The 27,465-nt window shown below is 40.3% G+C and overlaps 1 protein-coding gene across 1 annotated transcript in view; it reads right to left on the bottom strand.

Moving 5' to 3' along the window:
- LOC309556825 (lipoxygenase homology domain-containing protein 1-like) overlaps positions 1 to 27,465 on the bottom strand; it is a gene marked incomplete at its 5' end in the record, with an annotated part of 436,205 nt that overhangs the window by 252,626 nt on the left and 156,114 nt on the right. Inside the window, 4 exons of the mRNA XM_082259345.1 lie at positions 636 to 694; positions 7,082 to 7,236; positions 9,841 to 9,992; positions 15,155 to 15,287. Of these exons, the coding sequence (XP_082115471.1) occupies positions 636 to 694; positions 7,082 to 7,236; positions 9,841 to 9,992; positions 15,155 to 15,287 (499 nt within the window). The remainder of the gene's footprint in view (positions 1 to 635; positions 695 to 7,081; positions 7,237 to 9,840; positions 9,993 to 15,154; positions 15,288 to 27,465) is intronic.

Below are 27,465 nucleotides of genomic sequence, written 5' to 3'. Positions count from 1 at the left end.
CCGCACCGCCACCGCGAACTGATGTACCCATACGTCGATTTGCGCAGCCGAGCCAGCCTAGCGCAGTATATATGCGGCGGGCAGCGGGCGGTGGGCAAGGGGTTAAAGTCGTTTGCCTGCAATTTTTATTTTTTTCCTTTATAAATGTCAGTGCTGCTGACATAAGTGTACATCGTAGAGATGTGCCCCTTCACAAGTAGGATTAGGACATCTCCCAGGCATATTATTTAAAGGATTTTAATTTTCTACTTTAAAACATTAAAAAAAACACTGCACCTAACCAAAAGGATTAAAAAATGTTTTTGCATTAGTGAATGAAGGATTGTCTTTATTAGATTGCATTTTCTACCTGTGCCTTGAATTCTTCTGTTTTTAATTTTCTAATTTTACATTTACTGCAAGTTTTCCTAAGACGGTGGAAGTTTTGGCTGCAAGATTTATATTTTGGACCTAGTACTATTTTTCAGTGTATTTTTTTGAAGCACAAAGAGGTTCTGTCTGGCTATTTACAATACTTTCTGTTACATTACAAATAGACTACATTTGCTATACTCACAATCTGTCAGTTACAGCACAACATTAATTGGAGTACAGTAAGCACATCTCTCTTTCATATAGGGATACCATTACATTACCTTGCACCATAAGCTCAACTTCCGAATGCAGAATGCCCTGGGACATAAATGGAAGCCACCTACCAGGCAAAAAAATAGTGATAAATTAAGTTTACTCACATTAGGAAAGTGTACAGTATGATTTTCACAATGCTGTGACTCTTATTGTACATGTTCACTTATATATTAAAAGCCTGCATGCTTTTCTACCCCCCCCCCCACCCCCTTCTGTTGAAGTATGTCCCCACACAGACTTTACATGCAGCATGAACCTGCTCCCCACCACCAGACCCTCCACCGTGTCTTGCAGTGTGAACATATATTTCCCCCCTGGGAACCTGTGCTGCAATGTAAAGGTGTAACTACAAGTTCTATACAGATGAATGGAAGAGGCAAAACTTGGATAGGATGCATAGGGAAACCTATATTTGGTTTTAAATAGGAAAGTTAGCTATAAATATTTTATTAGAAAATATTGGGGTTGAATTACTAAGGAAAACAGAATATTCATTTTGAAAGAGAAATTGCATGTTGCAAGGGATTTTTTCCCAAATCGCTGTGAATGCGGTGAAGCTCTGCTGATTTCCATCACCCAACCATATACAATCAAAAATGCTGTTTTTTATTTTTCTTTCACTTGAATGGGGATTATTTGCAAATTGAAATTGTGCTACATTGATTACGCTCTGGGGAAGATTCCCTTACAAAGTGCAACTTTCCTTGCAAAGTAAACATATAATTTGCTTTTAATAAATCAACCCCAATATTTTCTCTCAAAATATTTAAAGTTCTGATTTTATTAAACCTTGTTAAATTACATTTGCATTTTGCAAATGCACACAATTTACTTTAATAATACGTTTCCCTGGCCACTTTGATGTTAAAGAGCATCTTCAGACTTTATATTTTTCACATATTTATATGCCCATAGATAACCTAATTAACACCAATTTATTTTTTATTATTTATTTGACCCTATGTGGGCAATGGGATTCTGGTAATCTGTTACTTCTGTTTCGATGCATTTGCCATTCATCTAACACAAACTGAAAAGAAAATAAACTTTCTCTCACACTAATAATCTCCACACTCAACACTGTCTTTTAGAAAAGTAAAACAAAAAAAATCCCAATGTCTCCTTTCCCTTTTATGGAAGAGCCCTGGAGCCATCATAAAAAAAATTTCAAAGATTTCTGAGTTTGAAAAAATTTTTTTTTTTACAGAATTCTGAGTTTCAAAGTCAGAATTCTGAGATTAAAAGTCAGAATTCTGACTTTGCAAGTCAGAATTCCGAGATTACAAGTAGAGTTGAGCGAACACCTGGATGTTCGAGTTTGGCGGGTTCGACCGAACTTGAAAAAAAAGTCCGGGTTCATGAACCGGGCTTAACCCCAACTTTGTCCCTATCCCGAACCCCATTGAAGTCAATGGAGACCCGAACTTTTGAGCACTAAAATGCCTCTAAAACAAACATGGACAGGGCTAGAGAGCTGCAAATGGCAGCAAAATCATCTTAAGAGCATGGCAAGTGCTCTGTAAACAAATGTGGATAGGGGAATAACTTAAAATAACATAAAAAACTGAACAAAAAATCATCTTGAATGATGTAGGAGGAGGATGAGGCCCATATGGAGTAGGAGGTTGAGGTGGTGAAGGATATGGCAGTGTAGGTGGAAGCGGCGGCGGCAGTGGAGGAGGAGGATGAGGCACATATGGAGTAGGAGGTTGAGGTGGTGGTAGATGTGGCAGTGTAGGTGGAAGCCGCGGTGGAGGAAGACAAGGTAGCCAACACTGGGTTTTTTTTTTTTTTTTTTTATTTCTTTTTAAATTAGGGTACACCCCAAAAAGAGTGAGAAAGATCAAATACAACAATGGCTGGGTAAGGCCGGTATACATGTCTACTCTGCACAAGGTACGGACAAGTCCTGTGGGATCCATGTCTGGTTCATTTTAATGAACGTGAGCTTGTCCACATTGGCTCTGGACAGGTGGCTGCGCTTTTCTGTGCTAACGCCCCCAGCTGTGCTAAATACACATTCAGATAATACACTGGCTGCAGGGCAGGCCAGCACCTCCAAGGCGTAAAGGGCAAGCTCAGGCCATGTGCCCAATTTGGAGACCCAGTAGTTGAAGGGGGCAGACCTGTCATTCAGTACGTGTATAGTAGGTAAGGAACGGTAAGGAACTGTATATGGTATATGGTAAGGAATGGTGATGGCGGCGGGGGGACTTTTTTCTCCCTTCTGGGTTGAGTCTGGCCTTGGAAAAGGTATGTGTCCCTTGTTGTGGGCTGGGCTCTCCCAAAGCTGTCTAAGTTCTGAGGCCTTCTGGTAGGGACGGGGCTGCAGTGGTCTTGCCAGGGACTGGGATTCTGGAAAGCCTGTGGTGTATGTGCCCCTGGAGTGGCAGTCCAGGGGTGCCATAGTTCACGGTGGGTGATAATACTATGAGTATGGCACCAAGGACACTGCACTTCCTACACACATTTTTCACACCTGCCTCTAGGGCCGGGCCTTTTGGTCAGGAGTCAGGACCAGAGGAATTTTTTATTCCTGGCTGAAGGGCCTGCCATAGTATTGCAAAGTGGCACTAACCTTGCATTTCTCCACTATCCCTTTCCCCACTTTTATGTGTTGTGTGTCTCACATTTTGCGTTTTTTATTGTGGCGGTACACTTTATTTTGCACAGCCTGATTAGTAGGGTGTAGGTCCTTGGGCCTGTCCCTGAAAGTCTTGGGAGGGGGTGGATATGGCCTTCTGGCTTGGTTCGCCCTCTCTCATGGGGTCTCTCTTCAGGAGAGGCCCACCTAGTACTTGGGGGGGTCTGTTTCAGCAGACCTCCTAAAGAATGGGGCTGCCTGGTTTCGGCCAGGTTAGCCAGTGTAAGTACCCCAGTCCCTGTCAGGAGCCTTGCGCCCCGGGGATCAGGCTCAAGGACCATGTGTACACCCTGTGCACTTTTTGTGTTTCACTTTTTGGTGTGCACTTTTTTATGCACCCACCGAGGGATAGTCTGAGTGTGTTCACACACCAGGGGCTTAAAAAAAAAAAAAAAAATCAGCTGGTGGTCCTGGTGGTTGTGGCATGCCGACAAAGCTTTTCCACATTTCATACATGCTTACCCTGCCTTCTGAGGTGCTGGCGATGCCCTGGCTGCATTGGCAACCTCCTCCTCCTCTGCCTTCGCCTTGTGCTTCCACTGTGCCCCCGCTGTCAGGTGGGAATGCCACCAGCATCGCTTCTCGAGTCTCGACCTTTTGCCTAAGATCAAGTGTAGTATCTGTTGTTACCAGTTATCTGGGTGCCACCCTGCTGTGAACATGGTTCCTCCTCCTCCATCTCCTCCTCATCCTCCACCTCGTCATCCTCCAGAACTGTGCCCTTGCTGGACAATTGCGTACCTGGCGTTTGTGGGTGCAGGAACCCACCCTTGGAGATCAAGTGTAGTATCTGTTGTTATCAGTTATCTGGGTGCCACCCTGCTGTGAACATGGTTCCTCCTCCTCCATCTCCTCCTCCTCCTCCACCTCGTCATCCTCCAGAACTGTGCCCTTGCTTGACAATTGTGTACCTGGCATTTGTAGGTGCAGGAACCCACCCTCGGAGATCAAGTGTATCATCTGTTGTTATCAGTTATCTGGGTGCCACCCTGCTGTGAACATGGTTCCTCCTCCTCCATCTCCTCCTCATACTCCACCTCGTCATCCTCCAGTACTGTGCCCTTGCTTGACAATTGTGTACCTGGCGTTTGTGGATGCCGGAACCCACCCTCGGAGCCACTTGTGAATGACTGCCCTGAAAGTCTTGGAAATGATCACTGCTCTGGATGCGGAAGCGGTAGAGGATGAGGAAGCGGAGAAGGAGGAGTTAGCAACAGGAGGCAAACTGAAGCGCACTGCAATCCTCGGTAGTGGAAGGACATGTGCCAAACAAATTTAAAGTGTGTATCTCACAGTAACATAATCAACAAACGCTGCAAAATTATTAATGTTCCCCTAAATGGGTGTTTATCGAATAGCAGAATAGAACAACAGTATCCAAAGGGAGTATCTCACACGTACAGATACAGACTAGGCCACAATTTAATATCTTTCTGTCCCCTAAATGGGTGTTTATTGAATAGCAGAATAGAACAACAGTATCCAAAGGGTGTATCTCACACGTACAGATACAGACTAGGCCGCAATTTAATATCTTTCTGTCCCCTACATGGGTGTTTATTGAACAGCAGAATAAAACAACAGTATCCAAAGGGTGTATCTCACACATACAGATACAGACTAGGCTGCAATTTAATATCTTACTGTCCCCTACATGGGTGTTTATTGAATAGCAGAATTCAACAACAATATCCAAAGGGTGTATCTCACACGTACAGATACAGACTAGGCCGCAATTTAATATCTTTCTGTCCCCTACATGGGTGTTTATTGAATAGCAGAATTCAACAACAGTATCCAAAAGGTGTATCTCACACGCACAGATACAGACTAGGCCGCAATTTAATATCTTTCTGTCCCCTCCTGGGGGAGCGGGATGGGGATGACTTGGCACTACACCAGACTTAACTTAAAGGAAATTAGTGGAACTGAGGTTGCCTATGGACACCATTGGTTATTTTATTGGGCTTATGCCAATTATTTTATGTATGTGAATATTTTATACTAGTTCAAAAAACTTTTATGCTTTTCTGTTGGGGGTACGGGATGGGGAGGACTTGACACTACACCAGACTGGACTAGAAGGAAATGAGTAGAACTGAGGTTGCATATGGACACCATAGCTTATTTTATTGGGCTTGTACATATTTTTTTAAGTATGTGATTATTTGTACAAGTTGAAAAAACTCTTTATGTTTTTATACAGTATGGTTTTTGCATTTAAACATTTCAAGCACTCTTCCTTTACAGCCTAAAGTGTACTTATTGGGTCTTGTAGGTTCTCTGCCCTACACAAGAGCAACCAAAATCCTTCTGGGTCTTCTTTTATTCTTTGCAATAAAGGCTATTTATCTGCAGTAGAAATCACATGTGGCAACATCTATAGACTTTTGGATAGTTTGGTCAATTCTGTGACCCCCCCCCCCCCCATTAGAAAGAAACATATCTTTCTGGTGTGGGACCTCTGGGTTAATTTCGTTGACACTACAGACTCTTATCCTGGGACATCCATTTATTTTGTTTGCTGCTTTTAGTGAGTGACACTCTGCTGCCCCGCTCATCCTTACTTGGGTTCTGACATGTCTGCCTCTGGATTTCTAACTGGACAAGCCACATGTCCCTCTTGGTTCTCTTCCATCCTGAAGGGACATCTGTGGGATCGTAATATCACCCTAGCTCATTTCTCCTTTGTTATGAACACCTATGAGTGAGACTTTGTTTTTTTAGCACTGGTAATTGCATCTACAGTATTTTTCTTTCTTACTACTGCCTATTGTATTTCTTAGGCCCGGGAATGCCCAATGTGCCCTGTTTTGCTATCTAATTATCTTTACACTTCAATAAAGAGAAGTTTAAAAAGAAACAATTCTAGCACTGAATTTTCTAAGTTTATGTATTGTTTAGTAACAATTGATCTTATGTTAATGTATATACATCATTTTGTATATATACAGATATATATAGACCTGATGAAGGGAAAGTGTGTTGGACCCCAAAACATCTTGGCTGTTTTATGTGATCATATCACAAAAGCATTTTTAAACTCCTTCATTTGATTCAGCACTTTTTTTGTGTTTGTATGCTTTACTCAACATCATTGAGTCTGTCTGGGATTACACAAAGAGATAGAAGCAACTGAGAGATCTTAAATCCACAGAGTAACTGAGGTTAATTCTTCTAGGTGTTTTGAGCAACCTACCTGCTGAGTTCCCTAAAAAAGTGTTTACTACTGTAGCTAGAGAATAGATGCTGTGCCTATTTGGTAAAACATGGACACACCAAGTATTGGTTTTATTTTTTTTGTTTTCTGTTTATGCAATTTGTAGGTTAATTGATTAATGAAAACTATTAATTGTGTTTTTGTTTTTTTAAAGCTTCCCCAGTACATGAAAATCGAACTTATTTAATAACGACTTATTTAATAAAAAAAAAAGGCAATGACTATTACATTCTTTATATACTATGTATAGATAAATCATTGCTGATTTGCATCCATAGCCTTACTCAGTATTAGGTATGACACTGTGAATCTCAGTTGGAATGAAAATGGGCATTTTTAGTTTAATTCTGAACTATAGAAGTAAATGTGCTGAAAGGATGAATGCCCATGTGACAGGCGGTAGAATCATAGGAAAAGAAAGTACAGATATTACCCAGAAACCTTAGTGTGACACACAGGTTGTGAATTAGTAGTGGGCTCAGATTCCATAAAACTGACATCAAACATATAAGTATCATCGAGGAAATACAGATATACAGCTTTTAAAATTGCGTGGAGAAGAATTGTGATGGCATGAATAATGTTACCTTTCACAATTGAAGATATATTCTGAGACATTGCCCTGTTCCCTGATGATTACTTTCTCACAATACCAGTACTGTGACTTGCGACTGGCCTCGCAGCCTAGGCTCACTCTCTGTAGCTTCCCAAGTGACACAGCTTCAATTTCAAACACATCAACCTAAGGGATGAGAGCAGAGTCAAATGTGAGGAATCATAATACATCTATTGCTCATTTACCTGTGCCAGCGCTTCCTGTCTGCATTATACTGCTATGTCTTTCTACTGTAGGAGAAAATTGATTTTCCTATGTGTGCTCAGGAGAAAGGAAACATCAAGAGTCACATCTTCTCTTTTAAACTGTAGATTTATTGTATGGGCGGAATATCATATTATTTGGAAATGGATCGATTTGCTCACTCTCCACACACATACTGCACTGGATTTGAAGAATTTTGCAACTGAAGACAGGCTCTCTGCCTTATTGCACATCAGAAACAGGCTCTCTGCCTTATTAGGTGAGTTTTTTATTAAATTCACTCAACAAGAATGACGTTCATAATCATATCTACAAAGATTTCTTTTCCTGAAAAATCTTGATAGAGAAGGATAGACTGAAATATGTGTCTGACAACTGTTGTATGGGGATGCATAGTGATGTGTCTTACATGGTTACACACAGCTGCATTTACTATTAGGCACAGTAGGTATGTGTCTATAGGCCACGAAGACAAAATAGGCAGCTTTACCCTGTAAAGAGATGAGTCACTAAAATGTCCCCATCATCAGTTAACTTAGAATCTTATTTACACACTGTAACCTTATACTAAGCCAGGTTAGGGCCAGTAAAACAATAAAACGTGTAAACTCTGAGTATGAAAGGTTATATATCCACAAGCTCCATTGTTATAAAGCTTATTCTGTGGCTACTCACTAAATTACTCTTTTGACTCTCAGAAGGCCCCTGAGGCTGGGTTCACACTTGAACGATGAGGGAACCAGCTCAATTCCTGTGTGGGTTCTCACATCGCACCTAAATCGCCGGTGGTTCACATTGACATCTGCGATCGGATTCCATTGTGGGCAAAAAAAAAGGGCCCTGCCCCGTTTTTTTGCATATTTCCGCCATACAATTTGCATCGCACAGACATCGCATGTGATCTACACAGCAATGCCGTGTGAATCACAAGCAATGTCTGTTTGATTGCACAAGTGTGAACCAAGCCTTAAGGACTGTTACAAAAATCATTGTAGGTGGACAGCCACTAAACATACCCAAATTATGCTTGTATCCTGTTCATGTAATTTATCAATTTCCCTCAGGAAGAAATGTTTAAGACACAGGGATTTTTTTCAGCCAGAATATGGAGGAACAGACCTCCGGCAGTGGCCCTATTTACTGTCACGTGTAAATATAGAAGCCAGCTTCTGTGGTAAAAGTGATAGCACACCTCTTCTGGCAGCTCCTACAGATCCCCCATTGCTCCTGCACTCAGAGCAGGGACAAAAAAGGGGCAGCTGCAAGGGCACAGTTGAGTTTATGTACTGCAGGAAGGGCGCATCCCATGCTGTGCAATACTGGATGATCTCACTGCCATTGCTGGCCATTGGGGTTGAGGCAGAGCTGCAAATGAGTGTGCACTCAGTTCACGGTTTGGGAAAAGAAAACAGGGTGGCTGCTGAGAGGTGAGCAGATAAGTATAGTGGGGAGGTGGGGGTTGTGTGCAAAGGTAAGAGCTATAGGGATGCAGAGGTTTAAACTGAAGAAGATGGCTGCAGAGCTTAGCTGTTGAGGAGAAGGGGTTGTTGGGGTATTGCAGAGATATGTTTTGAAAGAAGGGTGCTGAGGTTAGCTTTGGATGGGGATGTGGAGATGGACTCTATGCATTATGCACTCCTGAACCCTGCATTTTGTGTGTAACAACTCCTGACACCCTACATTCTGTGCATAGAGCACTGTTGAACTCTGAATTATGTGAGCAATGCACTCCTGACACTCTCTATTCTGTGCATAATGCACTCCTGGACCCTACACTCGGTGGGTAGTGCACTCCTGAATCTTGCACTCTGTATATAACACACTCCTGAACCCCTAAACCCTGCACTCTGTATGTAACACACTCCTGAACCCTGTGCAAAGCACACTCCTGAACCCTGCATTCTGTTTGTAGTGCATTCCTGAACCCTGTACTCTGTGCGTAATGCACTCTTGAACCCTGAACTCTGTATGTAACACACTCCTGAACCCTGCACAATCCTGTATCTTGCACATCGAGTAGCACAGTCCTGAAATAGTGCATTCCTAAATCCTGCTGTCTGTGTGTATAGCACTCCTGAACCTTGCATTTGTATGTTATGCATTCCAGGTTTTATGCAACAATGCCCCTTAAAGACCTGCCCACTGTTAATGCAATTTGGCCACACCCACCCCTATGATTTGGAGTGTGCAGAGTGCCATACCATTTCTTTCTTCCGTGGTGGGGGCGGGAATGAGTTCCTGCACATATTCTCTGAGAAAAAGGGCCCTGAGGACACATAGCAGTATATTTATGAAACCTGCAAATTTCTGATATTGCTCATTAACCATACAACTATCAGTTTTTGTATTCTAATCTGCAATATTGTGGCAGCAACTAAAGTCTGATTGGTTGCTATTGGAAAAAAACATCAGTCAAAATGACTCATATATAGTCCCTAGATCTCTGCTATACAAGTAAACATGGATTCCACAGACAATGATTATTAGAGATTAGTAATATTTCTGAATATCTAAAACTTGTGTTACCTCTCCTTGCTGGAATGGAAGCAACAGATCTGACTTGACCAACCGTCTTTTTCCAGAGTCACCTCTTGTACCATGGATGCAGATGTATACTGCAGCATCTGTTGCTGCTTGATCTAAGTGTCCGGTGAAGACAATGACCTCATATTTCGCAACTGTTCATCAAGCACATACATTGATTACTAAGCAACCATAAGACTTTTAGAACAAATGCAGTCATGTAAAAACAACAAACCTCACCTAACTTTTATAAAACTAGAATTGAATTGCTGTAGGCCTTTATGTCCCACTAAATTGTGCTAGGACCAAAGAGTAACACTTAAACTGAATTGAATGTGTGAAAGAAAATGATAAATTACAAAATAGTGACAACATTAATTGATCTATTTCTTGTGTACACATACTTTATTTTGCATTTAAGGGACAAAGTAATAGTGGAGGTAATTTAAATAATTCTATGTACCTAGAACCCATTTTGCTATGGTCCTCTATTTTACCATTACCGTTGGATGCTGACCTTTCCAAATTTTGGAAAACACAAGGCAAGAAGAAGTCGACATGAGTTTCAAGTGCATACAGCATATACTGTCGGGGTGATTTACTAAAGAATCTAAACGGTCCATTAAACTTTTGTTCATCTTAAATATCCTATAATTTGCTGAGAAATTTAATAAAATAAACTTCAACTAAAGAAAACTGGATGTTTGAAACAGACGCAGACTCTTGGTCAATGCATGCTTCAATAGAAAGCAGTATTTTCAGTAAGCCTATATAGGAGTTTTATTTCAATGTTTACCTTAGAGTGATATCTGATATGAGCTTCACATTTTACATGTATTCTATTTCATATTTTATTCTTGTTCAAAATACATAAGAGTTTTAGATTAGTCATGGGAGGCAGCTCTCGTGGTTCAGTACTATTGATCTGTTACCTGCTTGACAGCTGTTGAGAAAAGTGAGTTGATGTCGATTTACTATAGACTGTTCACTTTGCAGGGGAAGTTGAATTTGCAAGGAAATCTGCCCCAGAGCGGACTTTTCATTTCCAAAGAATACTCAAATAAGTGCAAGGAAAATAAAAAAAACAGCTTTTTTTGCTTGCACATGAATTGAAGATGGAAATCGGCAGAGCTTCCCATCATCCTTGGGGAAATTTACCTTGCAAAGTGAAACTTTCCACGCAAAGTGAGCAGTCTATTTGCCTTTAGTGAGTTAACTCCAAGGCATCAGCATCCTAAAAAATGCACTCATTTTTACTGAGCCAGTCAACAACTAGATTGATTTGTGAGAAGGAGCACAGCCATTGTAAAGAACTGAACACTAGGAAGCAGAGCCTGCATATCTAATAACCAAAATGGTTGCCTCCGTTTGCCTGGTCTGATGCCTGGTCTGATGCCTGGTCTGATGAGTCTCGATTTCTGCTGCGACATTCAGATGATAGGGTTAGAATATGGCGTACACAACATGAAAGCATGTATCCATCCTGCCTTGTATCAACAGTTCAGGCTGATGGTGGTGTAATAGTGTGGGGGATATTTTCTTGACACACTTTGGGCCCCAAAATCTCTGAGGAATGTTTCCAACACCTTGTTGAAGCTATGCCATGAAGAATTAAGGCAGTTCTGAAGGCAAAAGGGGGTCCAACGGTCCAACCCGGTACTAGCAAAGTGTACCTTAAAATGTGGCCAGTGAGTGTATATTATACTGTATATATATATATATATATATATATATATACACACACACACACACACACTGTATAGGGACCCCCTTTTGCCTTCATAACTGCCTTAATTCTTTGTGGCATAGATTCAACAAGGTGTTGGAAGCATTGCTGAGAAATTTTGGTTCATATTGACATGATAGCATCATGCAGTTGCTGCAGATTTGTTGGCTGCCATGATGTAAATCTCCTGTTCCAAAACATCCTCTTTTCTTGTCCATTCTCTGTAAACTCTAGAGATGGCTTTGCGTAAAACTCCCAGTAGATCAGCAGTTTTTTAAATACTCAGACCAGCTCATCTGGCGCCAACAAACATGCTATGTTCAAAGTCACCTAAATCCCCCTTTCTTCCCCATTCAGATGCTCAGTTTGAACTTTAGCAAGTCTAATGTCTCTAAATCTCTATGATCATTTCAGGGAGAAGCCGACCATCCTTCTCACTCAGCGGGGAATGATCGAAAATGTCAGGCTGCAATCGGAGGCGCCTGACACACGTACCGGCTTCCCCGCTGATGAGCGGGGGCGGAAGCGCGCCACTGGCAGTGCGCGCTCACCCCCTAGCCTCCTGAGAGTGAGCGACGTAGACCTACGTTGCTTTGCCCAGGATCGGCTGCCTGCCGCAGTAAATCTGCGGTAGGCGGTCGTTAAGTGGTTAATTCATTGTGGGATGTGACATAGTTAGTGGTCACCTTTTGTGTTACTATTTAATTTCATTAATATTCAACGCATACTACCCCATCCATCTACATCTCTATGCATTATTTTGTTGAGATATCACTTTACAAACAACCCACAAGCATTTCTGGCTGTGGCCATCTTGAGTAAGGGCAAATTATTCATGTAGCATTTTACTTCCTGAAATCCATCTGTCCTTATCTTAAGCATGCATGCAGGAGAGTGTTCTTAGCTTAGAACATCCCTCCTCCCCTCCTGGGATGTATGACATAATTTGCCTAGGCAAGAAACCAGGAAGTAACTGAAGAAATGTAAAAAAAAAGTTTAAAACAAGTAAATATCTTCAATATGGTATACTTTCCAATTTAATTAATGCTAGCGGCTTAGGGATTAAAAAAAAAAAAAATCAATGCTGGTTGGGAGAGTGAGGTTCCACTTTAAACATACAGCCAGTACTCATAGGAAATTCTGTTTTCATCACTCCCAGATGAGAGAGAAGAGAAGATTTTTCTTTTTAACAAACTTGCCAAATGTTAAATATTTTGAAAGCACTTGCTGTACATGATGCTCTTCAGATTATCATTATGTCTCTGTAAACTGGGCCTTAGCCAGCATATAAATATACAATAAGAGTAAAAGAACCCAAACTGTTTTGACAGGTTTTGTTTAATGGAAGGACATATAAAATTACTATGCCATTAATGTAAAGACTGTGAGTGGTTTAAATGTTGCTCATTAACAAAAGATTAGAAATAGGAGAGCGGAGATTTTTATAAGTCTCATAAACATGCAATCAGTATTTAATAAGAAAACTGAAAATAAAGCTCAAACACAATGTTTATGGTAATGGTATTGTTATGGTTCTCTGCACAACATAAGATGAAAGATAACATGCTGAGTATTTAAATGAATAATATGTATATTCATGGTTACTGCTAAATCTAGCCATCCATGGTTTGTATTGTTTGAGAGGAAAACAAAACTCATGGGTTTAAGATTAATACAGATCAACAGGGTTGCTTTAGGTTGACGGTTAGATGTATAGCTTGAATAAGAATTTGGATTGAGGGCTGGGTTCAGGTTAGGGGTTTACATTTTAGGGTTAACCTCAGGTTAGGGTTAGATTTATACATTAGGGTGATGTTAAGTGTAAGGTGTTGGAGTTGGGGTCAGGTAATAAGTTACAGCCATGGCCAAAAGTTTTGAGAATGGCACAAATAATAATTTTCGCTAAGTCTGCTGCTTCAGTGTTTTTAGATCTTTTTGTCAGATGTTACTATGATATACTGAAGTATAATTACAATCATCAAGGCTTTTATTGATAATTACATTACGTTTATGCAAAGAGTCAATATTTGCAGTGTTGACCCTTCTTTTTTAAGACCTCTGCAATTCGCCCTGGCATCCTGTCAATCAACTTCTTGGTGACCTCCTGATGGCAGCCCATTCTTGCATAATCATTGCTTGGAATTTGTGGGGGATTTTTTGTTCACTCGCCTCTAACCACTGAGGATAGGCCACAAGTTCTCATTGGGATTAAGATCTGGGGAGTTTCATGGTCATTGACCCAACTTTTCGATTTTTAATTCTCCAAGCCACTTAGTTATCCCTTTTGCCTTATGGTAAGGTGCTTCATCATGCTGGAAAGGGAATTGATCATCACCAAACTGTTCTTGGATGGTTGGGGGAAGTTGCTCATGGAGGATGTTTTTGTATCATTCTTTATTTTGTGTTCTTAGGCAAAATTGTGAGTGAGCCCAATCCCTTGGCTGGGAAGCAACCCCACATATGAATGGTCTCAGGATATTTTACTGTTGGCATGACAGAGGACTTATGGTAATGCTCACCTTTTCTTCTCCGTACAAGGTTTGTACAGAGACAAGGTACATGCCCCAAACATTTAGAAAGGGGATTCATGAGAGAAAATGACTTTACCCCAGTCCTAAGCAGTCTAATCCCTGTACCTTTTGCAGAATATCAGTCTGTCCCTAATGCTTTTCCTGGAAAGAAGTGGCTTCTTTGCTGCACTTCCTCCAAAAGTCTTACTCACACCTGCCTGTTGCCATTCCTGAGCTAAATCTGCACTGGTGGTACCCCGATCCCACAGAATCCCACAGAATCAACTATATGAGACGGTCCTGGCACTTGCTGGACTTTATTATGTGCCATGTGCCCCGAAGCCTTCTTTACAAATGCAGGGGAAATTATTTTTTATGGGATTAAGTTTATTTTCATGACAAAGAGGGACTTTGCAATTAATTGCAATTCATCTGATCACTCTTCATAACATTCTGTAGTATATGCAAATTGCCGTCATAAAAACAGACGCTGCAGACTTTGTGAAAATCGCAATTTGTGTCATTCTCAAAACTTTTGGCTATATTTTTTTTAGTAGTGTGGACTAAAAATGGAATCCAAAGAACTCTGAAGGAATCCATGGGGATAGTGGTGCAAAAAACTGTGCGTGCTCAGGGCCCAGCCAGAATTGTTTTGTCGAACAAGGCAGTTTGGCACTGTGCAGTGACATTCAGTGAAGATCTCAGAAATGCATTGCAGGTATTTACCCAGAGTAAATCAACTAAGATGGAGAGGGGTTCCAAAAATGGACAACTTTACTTTAGGAAGCACCACTTTAGGGGTAAAATCTGTATTTCTGCACTGTTTCTATGTTGTGTATACAAGAAAAATAAAGGGAATTTATGAGGGTATGGGGGTTTTTCCAAGGGCAGGGCCTATTATCATATACAGAGTATTTTCTATGCTCCTGATAGAGAGGGAAGAAGGCTATTGAAAAAACTAAAGCATGATGGAGCTCGTATTATTACAACTACGTCTGGGAACACTTTGAAACTCTACAAGAAAAATAGGACACCCAAAACCTTTTTAACGGTAGCCTGGTCTGGCACTCCAGATACTTACTTGGGAAAACAGGTTCACCATCTTCCACAACAGAAAGCTCACAGACAAGTTCAGAGTTTCCATGATTTCTCGATAGCCACTTATTCGCTTCAAACTGATATGTTTTCTTATTTTTCATTTTTTGGAGAGTTACCTGTTAAAACAAAAGTAGTCTGTTCTTACTTTTAATGACAAATACTGTCAAGATAAAAACAATACATACTATAAATTATACAATCTAGGAATGGACAAAACAAACCATGCACCTCACAATATACTGTAATAATCAATTGTAGACACTGGCCAAAATGCACACAGCCCAAAAAATGTAATTGTAGTACTTTCCTCCGGCCTCGCTGTCACTTTTCCCTTTACACTTACTACAAATTTCCGACTATCAATTGGCAGTTGTAGGGTTGCTGTGTAAATACAGCAGATGTAGAAGCTGCTGGTGTCAAAGTATAAACATTGTTTAGTCACAATAGAGAGATACAATGTAACATTATCACTTTTGTATCTACTCTGCTTTATTCTACTTCATCAAAGGGGTGAGCTTAGACCTGCATATTATGTCAAGTGAAGAAGCCTGACAAGGTAAAAAAAAATAATTTTTTCCCCAGTAATTTCTTAACACCTTTTGCCTTTTTTGACTATTTTACTGCCTGCATTGGAACTGTTAAAGCGGAGTTCCGGGCACAAAATCGATATTTTTTTTTTGTGCCCGTCCGCTTGTTCCCCTTCACCTGAAAAGGAATTGGATAGTTAGGTTTTTTTTTTTTTTATTTACTCACCTTGTAATTGAAGATCTAATATACTCACCTAGTCTTCACTTCCTCCCTCTGTGCCGCGGCTCCGCCGTCACTTCCGGGCTTGCACTGATTCCTGGGAGCTGAACGTCATCGCTCCCATGAATCAATGCGACGGCACCGGCCCCGCTCGTCACTTCCGGGCGACGCCGCATTCCCCTGCTAAACAGCTTCTGGGCATGCCCAGAAGCTGTGGAGGAATGCGGCGAGGCACCGGAAGTGACGAGAGGGGCCGGTGCAGGCGCATTCTGGGAGAAGAAGACGCGGAAGAAGATGCCGAAGAGGACCGCGCCGGCTTCAGCTGCCCACAAGAGAGATGGAAACGCTGTGGAAGAAATTTTATAAGTGAGTATTTCTTCTAAAAGGTAAGTGCGAACCGGGACAGATCAGAGGCTAGCCATTGCCTGTCCCGGGGGTATGTTTGTTGAAAAATGATTTCTGTGCCTGGAACTCCGCTTTAAGCTGGCTACAGATGGGCCAAAATTCAGCCGGTTCATCAGAGACAGGAGGAATTTCAAAAAATGTATGGGCACCCTGGTTGTACACAAGACGATGAATCGATCGACTCGTGTATAACCAGCCTGTTGTTTTTTGTAGCCGGCCGCACTAATCATTTAAACAGTGAAGTGGTGCGCTGTTCTAGTAATTGGTGTGATACCTTCAATAGGTTTATATAGTGATGTAACTCATGACAGTGTATAAAAATAATACATATAAAAACTTGCAATAAATATCCGATCAAATGTCTAAATCCGCCAACATGTGGTATACAAAAAAGCAGTGCAAAGATCTTAAGTAAACATGAATATAAAATAAAATAAAATGCAATTGAAAGAGGTAAAACACTGCAGAGATGATCAAATACCACCGAAAGAAATCTCTATTTGTGGGAAAAAAGGACATCAATTTGGGTACAGCGTTGTACGACCGATCAATTTTCCATTAAAGTAACGCAGTGCTGAAACGCAAAAAATGGCCTGGTCATAAAGGGGGCAAATCCTTCCGGGGCTGAAGTGGCTAACTAGCTCACCATAGCGCACCAGTGCCCTTGATTATTAACACTAATCATTGTGTTCTGCCAGCAGGGAGGGCTTTTCAAACTTTCCCCGGCCGAATATGATAGTGCTATATGGCCTGCTTTAGGTGATTCATGTTACTTTAAACTGCACAAATCAAAGATCTCTTAAGCCCCCGTTCACATCGGTGCAATTTATCATGCTATTTGACAGTTCCAAATTGAATGACAAGTCACACTCCTTTGTCAGTACTAGAACCTTTTAAATTGCAGTGACTTTGAAAAAGGTTCCTGCACTACTTGTTGTCAATTTCATTGCGACTTGCATAGAGTACTGTTAAACGAAGTCGTAAGCCGCAATTAAATCGTAGGTGCAAATCACACTGACCTTGCAAATTTTAAATTGCATTGAAACAGTTTGTTTCTAAAGCCGCACCAGTGTGAACCAGAGCTTAGCAGGTAGTGCTTTTTGTCAACCAGCCCAACAGTACTCACTTTCATCTGTGCTTTCAATTGTGTTTAAGTTACTTTAAGGTTAAAATCCTTTGTTGGGTGCTTCTATTATTTCCCTACCCCTCATATGGCAAAAAATAAACCTAATAGATTTTTTTTTTCAGTTCAAACCTAGGCACCAACAAGCATAATGTATTTAATCCATCCCTCATGGCATATAGCTCTTTCTTTCTTTGAGACTTCTTTCTGTCTGATGAGATCGGTGGTTCCCCAAGCTGTGCAATGGAGGTCACAGTTAAACATTTTTCTGATCTCAGGAAAATAGTTACACCACACCACACTGATTGCTATCAATGCTTCAAACAAAAACAAAAAAAAATATTTTTACTAAGCACAACATACTCCAAAAGGGTATGCTTACCAAGGGAGACAAAAAGTATATTTGTGCATTAACAAAAAATCTAGATTAAAATGCATGGAGTTTATTTTATTTGACTATATTGTAGAAAAAAAAAATTAAAAACATACCAGTAAAACTTTCACCTGCCCAAAAAGTGCTGGAGGTGCACATTCCACATATATAAGCAGCATATAAAGTGTAAAACCAACAGGATATGCAATTATGCAAATAAAGATCATAAGCATGTGCTTTACTGTGCATATAGTTATTTTATACACTGCTAACGCTGTATGTATGTGTTAACCTATGGCTCTGAAAGATGGACCATAAGAAAGGCTAAATGCAGAAGAATTGATGTTTTTTGAACTATGGTGTTGGAGAAGACTCTTGAAAGTCCCTTGGACAGCAAGAAGATCAAACCAGTCAATCATGAAGGAAATCAACCCTGAATATTCACTAAAAGGACAGATCCTGAAGCTGAAACTCAAATACTTTGGCCACCTAATGCAAAGAGAGGAAAAAAGGAGAAGAGGATGACAGAAAACAAGATAGATAGATAGCCTCGTTGGAACAATGAACATGAAGTCAAGCAAGCTTCAGGAGGCAGTGGAGGACAAAAAAGCTTGGCACGCTATGATCCATGAAGTCACAAAGAGTCGGAGAGGACTAAATGACTGAACAACAACAACAATGCTGTACACTGTGCAGCACATAGAATTCAATAAGCTGCATCAGCGCTGTTTACTCCAGTAATACTAAAGCTGGATACACACTATCCAACTTTTGTGGTTAGATTTCCTTCAGATTTACCTTTTCTATGTAGTGCAAGGGCCTGCCAGATTGCATACAAATTGAAAGTGTTTAGGTTTGACCTCATATTATATGGTTTTGGTAAGTCTAAAGGAAAAAGTCTTCAGAAAATCTTATAGTGTGTATGGCCCATTAGTTCTTGAATACCACATGAATATCACAAGTTGTTTATTTGTTCATTGATGAGCTTTATATGTGCCTTGTGCTATGCAAGTCTTCAAAGGCAGCTCAGGTATCCTAACCAAGGCTTACCAACTCTTAGTTGACACTTACATAGATGCTCTTGATTAGCAGAGCAGTAGAGGTTGTTGGTATATCACAGATCGGAAACAGAAGCAGTTATTGCAGCCTCGTATAACAAATAAAAAAAAATAAAAAATAAATGACAAGTAATAAAATATTGGTGTTGCACTAAAACACATATTATCACAATGCACAGTGCCTTGCAGTACCATTCATTTTCAATGACATCTCAACACACTAAGGCAATGTACAGTACAATAGATACATATGTGTTATGTTTTATCTGTTCTTGCATTCAAATAAAGGGCTGTTTTCACGCAACGTTTATGTGCTACATGACATGCGTTAATGCAATGCACTAAAACCTTTAGGTGTTAAGGGGCCTAAACAGTGTAGAACTGGGGGGAAGGGGCTACCTATATACTGTAGGTGCAATGGGGCGATCACACTGACCCAGTGTTGCCAACCTCCCACAACATTTGTTACTGACAAAACATGTAAAATTTACTTGCGAAGCACATTTTTCACTAACAACCTGAAAAAATGCCTGGTTTACACTTAAAAAGTCAACACAGAATAACAAATTATCAGCCCCTGATATTTACAGACAGTTGTAAGAAATCAATGATTTTTACAACTGTCAGTAAATGTACTGACGGTTGGCAACCCTGCACTGACCTGAGGTTTTTCAGTCACCAAGCAAGTTCTTGCTCTTCCTATCTACTGTCTATTTATTATTAGAGATTTACAGGCAGTGTATACCTTGCCAGTGTTCATATGGTTTCTGATTATGCCCTATGTGAGCTTTGGGTAGTTGGATTTTACTTATGGTTAAGGTAGATATTTAAACATGTTATGCTAGCTGGTAGCTAAAAGATTTTCTGTGACTTGGACGGGATTTTTCTCAAAGCTTATGTTTTTTTTTTTTTATTATAAGATTACCACTTGTGCCTTACATAGAGTGCTAAGTAGTGAAAGAAAATGTGTCTGGAAATTCATAAAATGGATCACATGTGAAAGTAATTAGTGCAAAATGTGTATCAACCTATTAAACCAAAAACAATAAAAAAAGATAATACTAAAATATGAAATAGATACTGTATATTAAAGTCCCAAATACATTCTCATGCATTATTCTTTAAATTAAATACTCCAACAAATATCCACCATGTGAACAAAGGATGGCCACTACATCCCCATGAACTTGTAATGAATCGATATGGTCAATCATCCTAAAGTTTCTAAATGGAGAGCACTATTGGGTCTCTTTTGTATTTTTAGCTGCATGTATCCAACCAGGTAGAGGGTGAGCAATTTGCACTGACTGATTGCTTCAGAAAGTTGATTCTAGCCCTTGTGACTTTTATAATTAGAGCTCTATATTTTAAGGTGAGCGGCCAGTCTATGTGGTGGTTTCTTGTCCTCACATTTTGGAGGTGATTGTCAATATCTAATATTAAGGGAATTGAAGATTTACAAGTTCATGGAGATGTAGTGGCCATCTTTTATCCCAAGAAGGTGTAATTCAACACAATCATATGGTGGACATTTATTGGAGTATTTAATGTAAAGAATTAAACAAGAGACTTTATTTGGGACTTTACTATATTTATATTATATTTTAGTATTTTTTTTTATTGCTTTTGGTTAGAATAGGTAAATTTTGCACTAATTACTTTCATATGTAGTCCATTTTATATATTTTCAGACCCATTTTTTTCACTACTTATCACGGTATGCGTGGCACAACTGGTAATCTTTGGAAACTTTACTGTATGTGCTGTAGCTTATATTGATTTGTTTTATTGTTGCACTATAATTGGTAGGTGGGCAGGTGGGCATGGGAGCCTTTATAATATAATAGTATGTTTTTTTGCTTCGACTTGGCTAAGATCAAGTGTAGTATCTGTTCTTATCAGTTGGTATGGACCTTGATGGTTAGTATCGGCAGGGGCTGAAATGAACCGGGGCGCTCTAGGCTTAACTGGAGGACCGGGAAGTAGGCACTGTCAGAGAAAGCCGGATGGGTCCGTTGCCTTCTGATTTGAATGGGTCCGCCCCTATCAGTTTGAAGGGAGCAAGAAAGTCGGGCGACCACAGCTAGTATTGCTCCTGGATGTGATTGGTAAGGAATGGCGGATGGCGGTGGGAGAGCTTTTCCTCCTGGGTTGAATCTGGCCTTGCAAAAGGCTTGTCCCCAGTTGAAGGCAGGTTCTCCCTAGGCTGTCTAAAGTTCTGATGCCTCCTGGTAGGATGAGCTACACTGGGTCTGGCCAGGGGCCGAGACCGAAAAAGCCCGTGGTGTACGTGCCCCAGGGTGGCAACCCAGGGGTGCCTTAATTCTCACTGGTGAGGGACAGCTCACCTGAGTTTTTCGGCACCTTAGTCACTGCACCATCACACTTTTTCTGCACCTGCCTCTTGGGGCGGGCCTTTTGGCCAGCACCAGAGGAATTTTTTATTCCTGGCCGGGGGGCCTGTCAAGGTCTCGCACATTGGCACTACCCAGCACTTCTCCACTTCCCCTTTCCCCACTCTGTTTTTCTTTGTCGTGTGTCACGTTTGTCCCTTTTTTTGGTTGATCACTGCAGGATTAGTATGGCGTAGGTCCTCGGGCCTGCCCTGAACGTCTTGGGAGGGGGTGGATACAGCCTTCTGGCTGAGTTCGCCCTCTCTCATGGGGTCTCCCTTCGGGGGAGCCCCACCAAGTACTTGGGTGGGCTGTTTCGGCAGTCCCCTGGAGAACGGGGTCTGCCTGGCTTCGGCTGGGCGGGCCATAGTGAGTACCTCAGTCCCTGTCAGGAGCTTCGCGCCCCGGGGGATCAGGGTCTAGGCCCTTCCTCTTCAGAGGAGGGCTATGTGTATGCCTTGTGCACTTTTTGTGTGTCTCACGTTTTGCGTGTGTGCTCTTTTTTATGCACCGGGTGTAAGTCTTTGGAGTGTGTTTCACACATCACGGGCTAAATAAAAAGGAAAGATCTAAATAGGAGAATCAGAACCTCCTTCCTCCTGCTGGTAATCCCTCTAGTGATAGAAAAATCTAAATAGGAGAATCAGAACCTCCTTCCTCCTGCTGGTAATCCCTCTAGTGATATAAAGATCTAAATAGGAGAAACAGAACCTCCTTCCTCCTGCTGGTGATCCCTCTAGTGATATAAAGATCTAAATAGGAGAAACAGAACCTCCTTCCTCCTGCTGGTGATCCCTCTAGTGATATAAAGATCTAAATAGGAGAATCAGAACCTCCTTCCTCCTGCTGGTGATCCCTCTAGTGATATAAAGATCTAAATAGGGGAATCAGAACCTCCTTCCTCCTGCTGGTAATCCCTCTAGTGATATAAAGATCTAAATAGGAGAATCAGAAACTCCTTCTTCCTACTGGTGATCCCTCTAGTGATATAAAGATCTAAATAGGAGAATCAGAACCTCCTTCCTCCTGCTGGTGATCCCTCTAGTGATATAACGATCTAAATAGGGGAATCAGAACCTCCTTCCTCCTGTTGGTGATCCCTCTAGGGATGCATCCTAGAATTCTATTCACTTTCCCCACTGCCTGGTCATACTGTTTGCTCATTTTGCAATCATCTGAGATAAGTACCCCCAAATCTTTTTCCTCTGTAGTGCTGGCTAACTCTGTATCCCCAATGTTGTACTCTTATCAGGGGAATCTTTTCCCCTAGGTACATTATTTTACATTTAGAAACACTGGACTGCAGTTCAATGTCAAAATCCTCCCCAGTTTATTCATCTATTTATGTTTATTAGAAGACAGTCCAGGAGATTGTCAGAAAAGCACAGTTTTTCTATTTGAGGAAAAACAAAAGAACAACTTTTCCATTGAGAATGTAGATTTTCTCCCCGTAGCAGAAGGACTTTTGAATGTCACGCCTTGTTCATTTTCTAATGCTCTGCAGGTCTTTACTGTCCATGCACCGTGAGCAGAGGATCAGGATATGTGCTCATTTGTACACAGAATCATTCAAATTGATTAACATCAGAGACATCTTGTGGTCACTTGTGTAATATCAGCCAACCAAACTAAATCCTCATGCATGGAGTAGGTATTATATGAGGCTGAAATATTTCATGCAGATTTGTAGGGCAGGAAGAGAAAAGCTTAAATCATTTTTATACAGCTGGCAGGAATAATTGATGCTGTTGCTGATCTGTTCTAATAGAAGAGCTGACTAGCTAACTGCAATGTAAGTACGTGTGCACGTATAAAGAAAGTCTTTAATAAAAGAAAGCCTGTCACCTAAAAAATACAACTTGAATAAGAAATAATCCAGAAATGACACTGATTTATTGGTTTAAAATATTACCAATTATCCAAAGTATCCACAACTCCACACAGCTTCTGTCCATCTTTTCAGAGTGTCAGGTGCTGGCACACAACATTGTAGGATGCAGTGTGGCATGCAGCCAAGTGCCAGATAACAATATAATGCTGTGAAGCAGTGTTAATGTACATAGTCTGCTGCACCATTCACATCCTAGAGGTTGCAGGCAATGTACTGGCAGATATGCCGTTTGATGCGTGTGCTTTTACTGAGCTATAGAGTTCAATGCACACTACTGGAAATATTGAAAATAAAAGGAGTTAAACTGCCGATTGACATTGTTGACTGTTCAGCATCGGCAATATAAATTTAGAAAGTAAAATATAGCATAGGGGTGCAAAATCTGGTGCAGCTCTGCATAGAAACCAATCAGCTTCCATTTTTTTGCCAGAGCTTAATTGAACCAACTTAAGTTAGAAGTTGATTTTGCACTCTTCCATTTTAATAAATCAACCCGTATATGTGTATAAGTCACACAGCCAGTATTACAGTATGATTTTTTGCCTCATTTGTGATAGATTTACTTTAAAACATAAGTTCACCTTTGTACTTTAAAAAAAAAAAAAAAAATATGCTGCTAGACTTCATTTCATTTTTCAATTGTGTCTTGTAATATTTTAAAACTACTTATGTAGTTAGGCACTTACAAGATTTTTCTGGTTCAAATATCCAGTTGGCAAAACCAGTTTTCTACTTTTGGCAGTTACAATAAAGTTGCGATTTCAGTGCCTTTTTTGTATTTATCACCCACAGAATCAGCAAAAGAATAAGAAAACAAAACAATGGTCAGTACACAATTGAAGAAAACTAGTAAAAGGAGAGAAAATAGATATTACTGAAAATGAAGCATACAGTATGTAAACGATTTGTTATACAAGAATAGTAGAAAGGTGAACTTGAACATTCAATTCAAAAGTTCTCTTTCCTGATTCAAGTCCAGTTCCAAGTACTCCCATATCTGAAAAAATATATATATTTTTTTGCCAGTGTGACAAAGATTTAAATTGGAATGTTCATTTTAAGCATCCCCGCCAGTGTGAAATGGCTAGTCCCATCTCTGTAAACTAATACATTTGGAATACAACTTATTTTTTTTTTTAAAAACATCAGACTGGTTGGATATCCAGATGAAAATAGAAGAAGGAAAGCCTAAAAAAGAAAACTAAAAGATATCATATCTAAGAATTGGTAAGCTGCAAATAAATAAATGTTTTGGATTCAATACTGCTGTAGGGTAAACTTGAGTTAGTCTAAAGGTAAAAAAATAAAGACTTTTATTTAAAAAAAAAAAACTTTTTAAAATTCTGCATGTGTGGTATTTTTTAAATGTATGCTACAACATGAAATAAAACAGTGAAATAAAGTGAAAGAAATATCATATAAGCGGTATAAAAAATTTTAAACATTTGCCAAAAAATATATATCTGAAAGAGGTTGAAGCCTTTCCCTATCTCAGCTTTTTTCAACCAGGGTGCCGCGGCACCCTGGGGTGCCTTCTGGGTTCTTTAGGGGTACCTTGGCAAAATGCCTTAAAGTTGCCCCAAATTGACAAAAAATTGTCAATAATTTGGTGGGTGGATCAAGCCTATCTTTTTTGTTACAGAGACAGGATTTTATTGTGCAGCATTACAACCTTGAGCAGTGTGTGGACCTGCCGCTGGTGTCTTAACAATTGATGATGTCATAGGTTGATAAGAAGGACTTCCTTGTTTGCCCCTTCCCTTCCCCTCTCCGTCATTACTGGGGTCATGTTAGATAAATGAGGGAGAGAACTTGAGGGGGAAGAGAAGCGCTGAAATACCAGTCAGCAGCAGTGTACGAGGGTTACAAGTGTGTTGGGTGTCCCACATTTGTGGATGCTGCTGTGATATGTAAAACTATTAGTTTGGTTTGTTACATTTAGGAATGGAATGCCTTGAGACTATGCAGAATTTTAAAGGATACCTTGACTGAAAAAAAGGTTTAGAAACTAAAGAAAAGAAATTGTAATTAGTAAATAGTACCTAAAATGTAATATGTAAATAGTAGCTCAGAAAGCTACAATCTATCAATGTTTGTTTTCATTCTTAGCAGTTTCTGCTGATTAGTGCTGAAATAGCTGCTAATAGTAGCTCGAATACACAGGCCAGGACCTCAGCTGTCAAACTAACAGCAGGTCCCAGAAACTACATACAGGAAAAGGTTGGGCAGTATTGGACTCTCGAAAGAACCAGGCACAACCAGGTTAACAGCTTCTGTGTCACAGATCTGGAACAAGTAAAACTATAGCTCCGGATCTGCATACTTGTTTTGGGTCATTTACAGAGAATATTGGAACCAGTATATCATTATAACCAGGCTACTAGCATTTTTAGAAGGAGGTTAAAATTATGCAAGTGCATACATTTCCCTTAATTCATGGCTCCTGTAATGTGTCTGAATATTTCAACTCAATGTATGCGCAAATGAAAATATGAAAAGTCACCGTTATCCTCATTCTGGATGCACAGATGTTCAACAATAAAGCTACAGAGATAATAAGTCAAATACACTATTATCTACTAAGACATCACATGAGATATAAACTAGCCAGGTTATTGACGAGGAACAAGTATTGTGTTTATCTAGCAACCAGCAAAAGCACTTGTATTTTGGAGAAAAGATTGCCTAATATCCTTCAATTGCAGAGGAGGCTGGCAGGAAAAGTGAAGTTAAGATCTCAAATGTGACTGCTCACAAAGAGATTTGATGGCAAAATCATTCAAATTGGTAGAATAGAAAGTCTGTGTCACTAAAGCTACATTAACCTTCTGCTGGCATCTGCTTAGAGAATGAATAAATATTGTATTTCTCATTACATTAGAGGAAGTACAGTTCTGAATCTGGCTCATAGAGGAACTACAATGGCTTTAGATGAATTCCATTTTAGTTGCTTTTTTTAGGTTCATAGATTTTCAAACTGTTGTTTTATATGTTTGCACAATGTTTGTTTTAGAAATAAGTGTATAATATATGACAAAGGATTGCCAAAGCTCTAGAGCAGGGGTCTTCAAACTATGGCCCTCCAGTTGTTCGGGAACTACATATCCCATCATGCTTAGTCATGTCTGTCAATGTCAGAATTTTACAATGCCTCATGAGATGTGTAGTTCCGCAACAGCTGGAGGGTCGTAGTTTGATGCATCAAAGCAGCAGCTCTATTTGTCTGATTGAAAACCCAAGGCTCAGCCTTCTGGCAAGGGATGAAACTCTTCTCTGATGACTCATTAAGGATGTGTCAGGAAGGCCAAGTCAGACCACATAGCTAGATTTTTGCACAAACACCTGTGCATACATGTGTGCAAAGTTCTACTGACAGAATTGTGCACAACCGAACATCTGTGTGTAGGTAAATCAATGTGCCCGTCTTGTGGCGCGTGCATGGGCATGCTTGCCTGCTTATTGAAAATCATAGTGTCAAGTGGGCTATTTAAGGTAGAGATCTTCAAGACTCCGGTACTGATTGATATTCATCTATATTCTGTGACATGCAATTCTGCATGTGATTCTTATCTTCCATTACTAACCAGTTTTTTTCCCTGACCCTTCTGAGGTTTTCCCAGTCTGCTTACTACTACTGTGATGGCTCTGGCTTGTGCCTGACTATGCCTCCTGCCTGCTACCCTGGTACCTTGCTGCCCACAAATTGCTGACCCAGCCTAATCCTGAATTAGTCTCTGCCACTGTACTGGTGCCAAATCACCCAACTGTTGCTTAAGTTGAGCCAATTTAACTTGAACTTAACCTCCAGCAAAGAGAATACAGCGTTTACTAGCTGTAGTGATAACAGTGGCATCATCATCCTCTCCTACACTTTCAGTCCCACTACCCAGGGGTGCTTGGACTTGAGAAGCAAGAGAGTACATCTTTGTCATCTCAGGCTCCTATCAAAGTATGTGATAGGTTGATTTACTAAAGAAGTAAAGGCTTTACACCTAAAAAAGTAAAGGGTGTGTTCACAATGTAAAGCTGTGTACACTTTAGGTTTTCAGTCTTTTGTGAGATATATTCAAAAGCAGGACCAGGTACTCAAAGTGAACATAGCTTCACCTTAATTATGAATATACATACTGCAACATAACTATTCACTTTCCAAAGTGAACAGACACTACTCTCTTAATAAATTAACCGTGATGAACTCTGTAAATGATGGGGCTATTTGAAACACAGGTAAAAAACAAGTTATGCTAACGATGTGAAAAGAGCTCCATCAGCTGGCTGGATAGAAGTCTACATGATTAAAATAT

Source organism: Pelophylax lessonae (assembly GCF_965119305.1).
Source record: "Pelophylax lessonae genome assembly, chromosome: 5".
NCBI lineage: Eukaryota > Metazoa > Chordata > Amphibia > Anura > Ranidae > Pelophylax > Pelophylax lessonae.
Note: the sequence above shows the minus strand (reverse complement) of the source record. Positions and strands in the feature narration are given on the sequence as shown.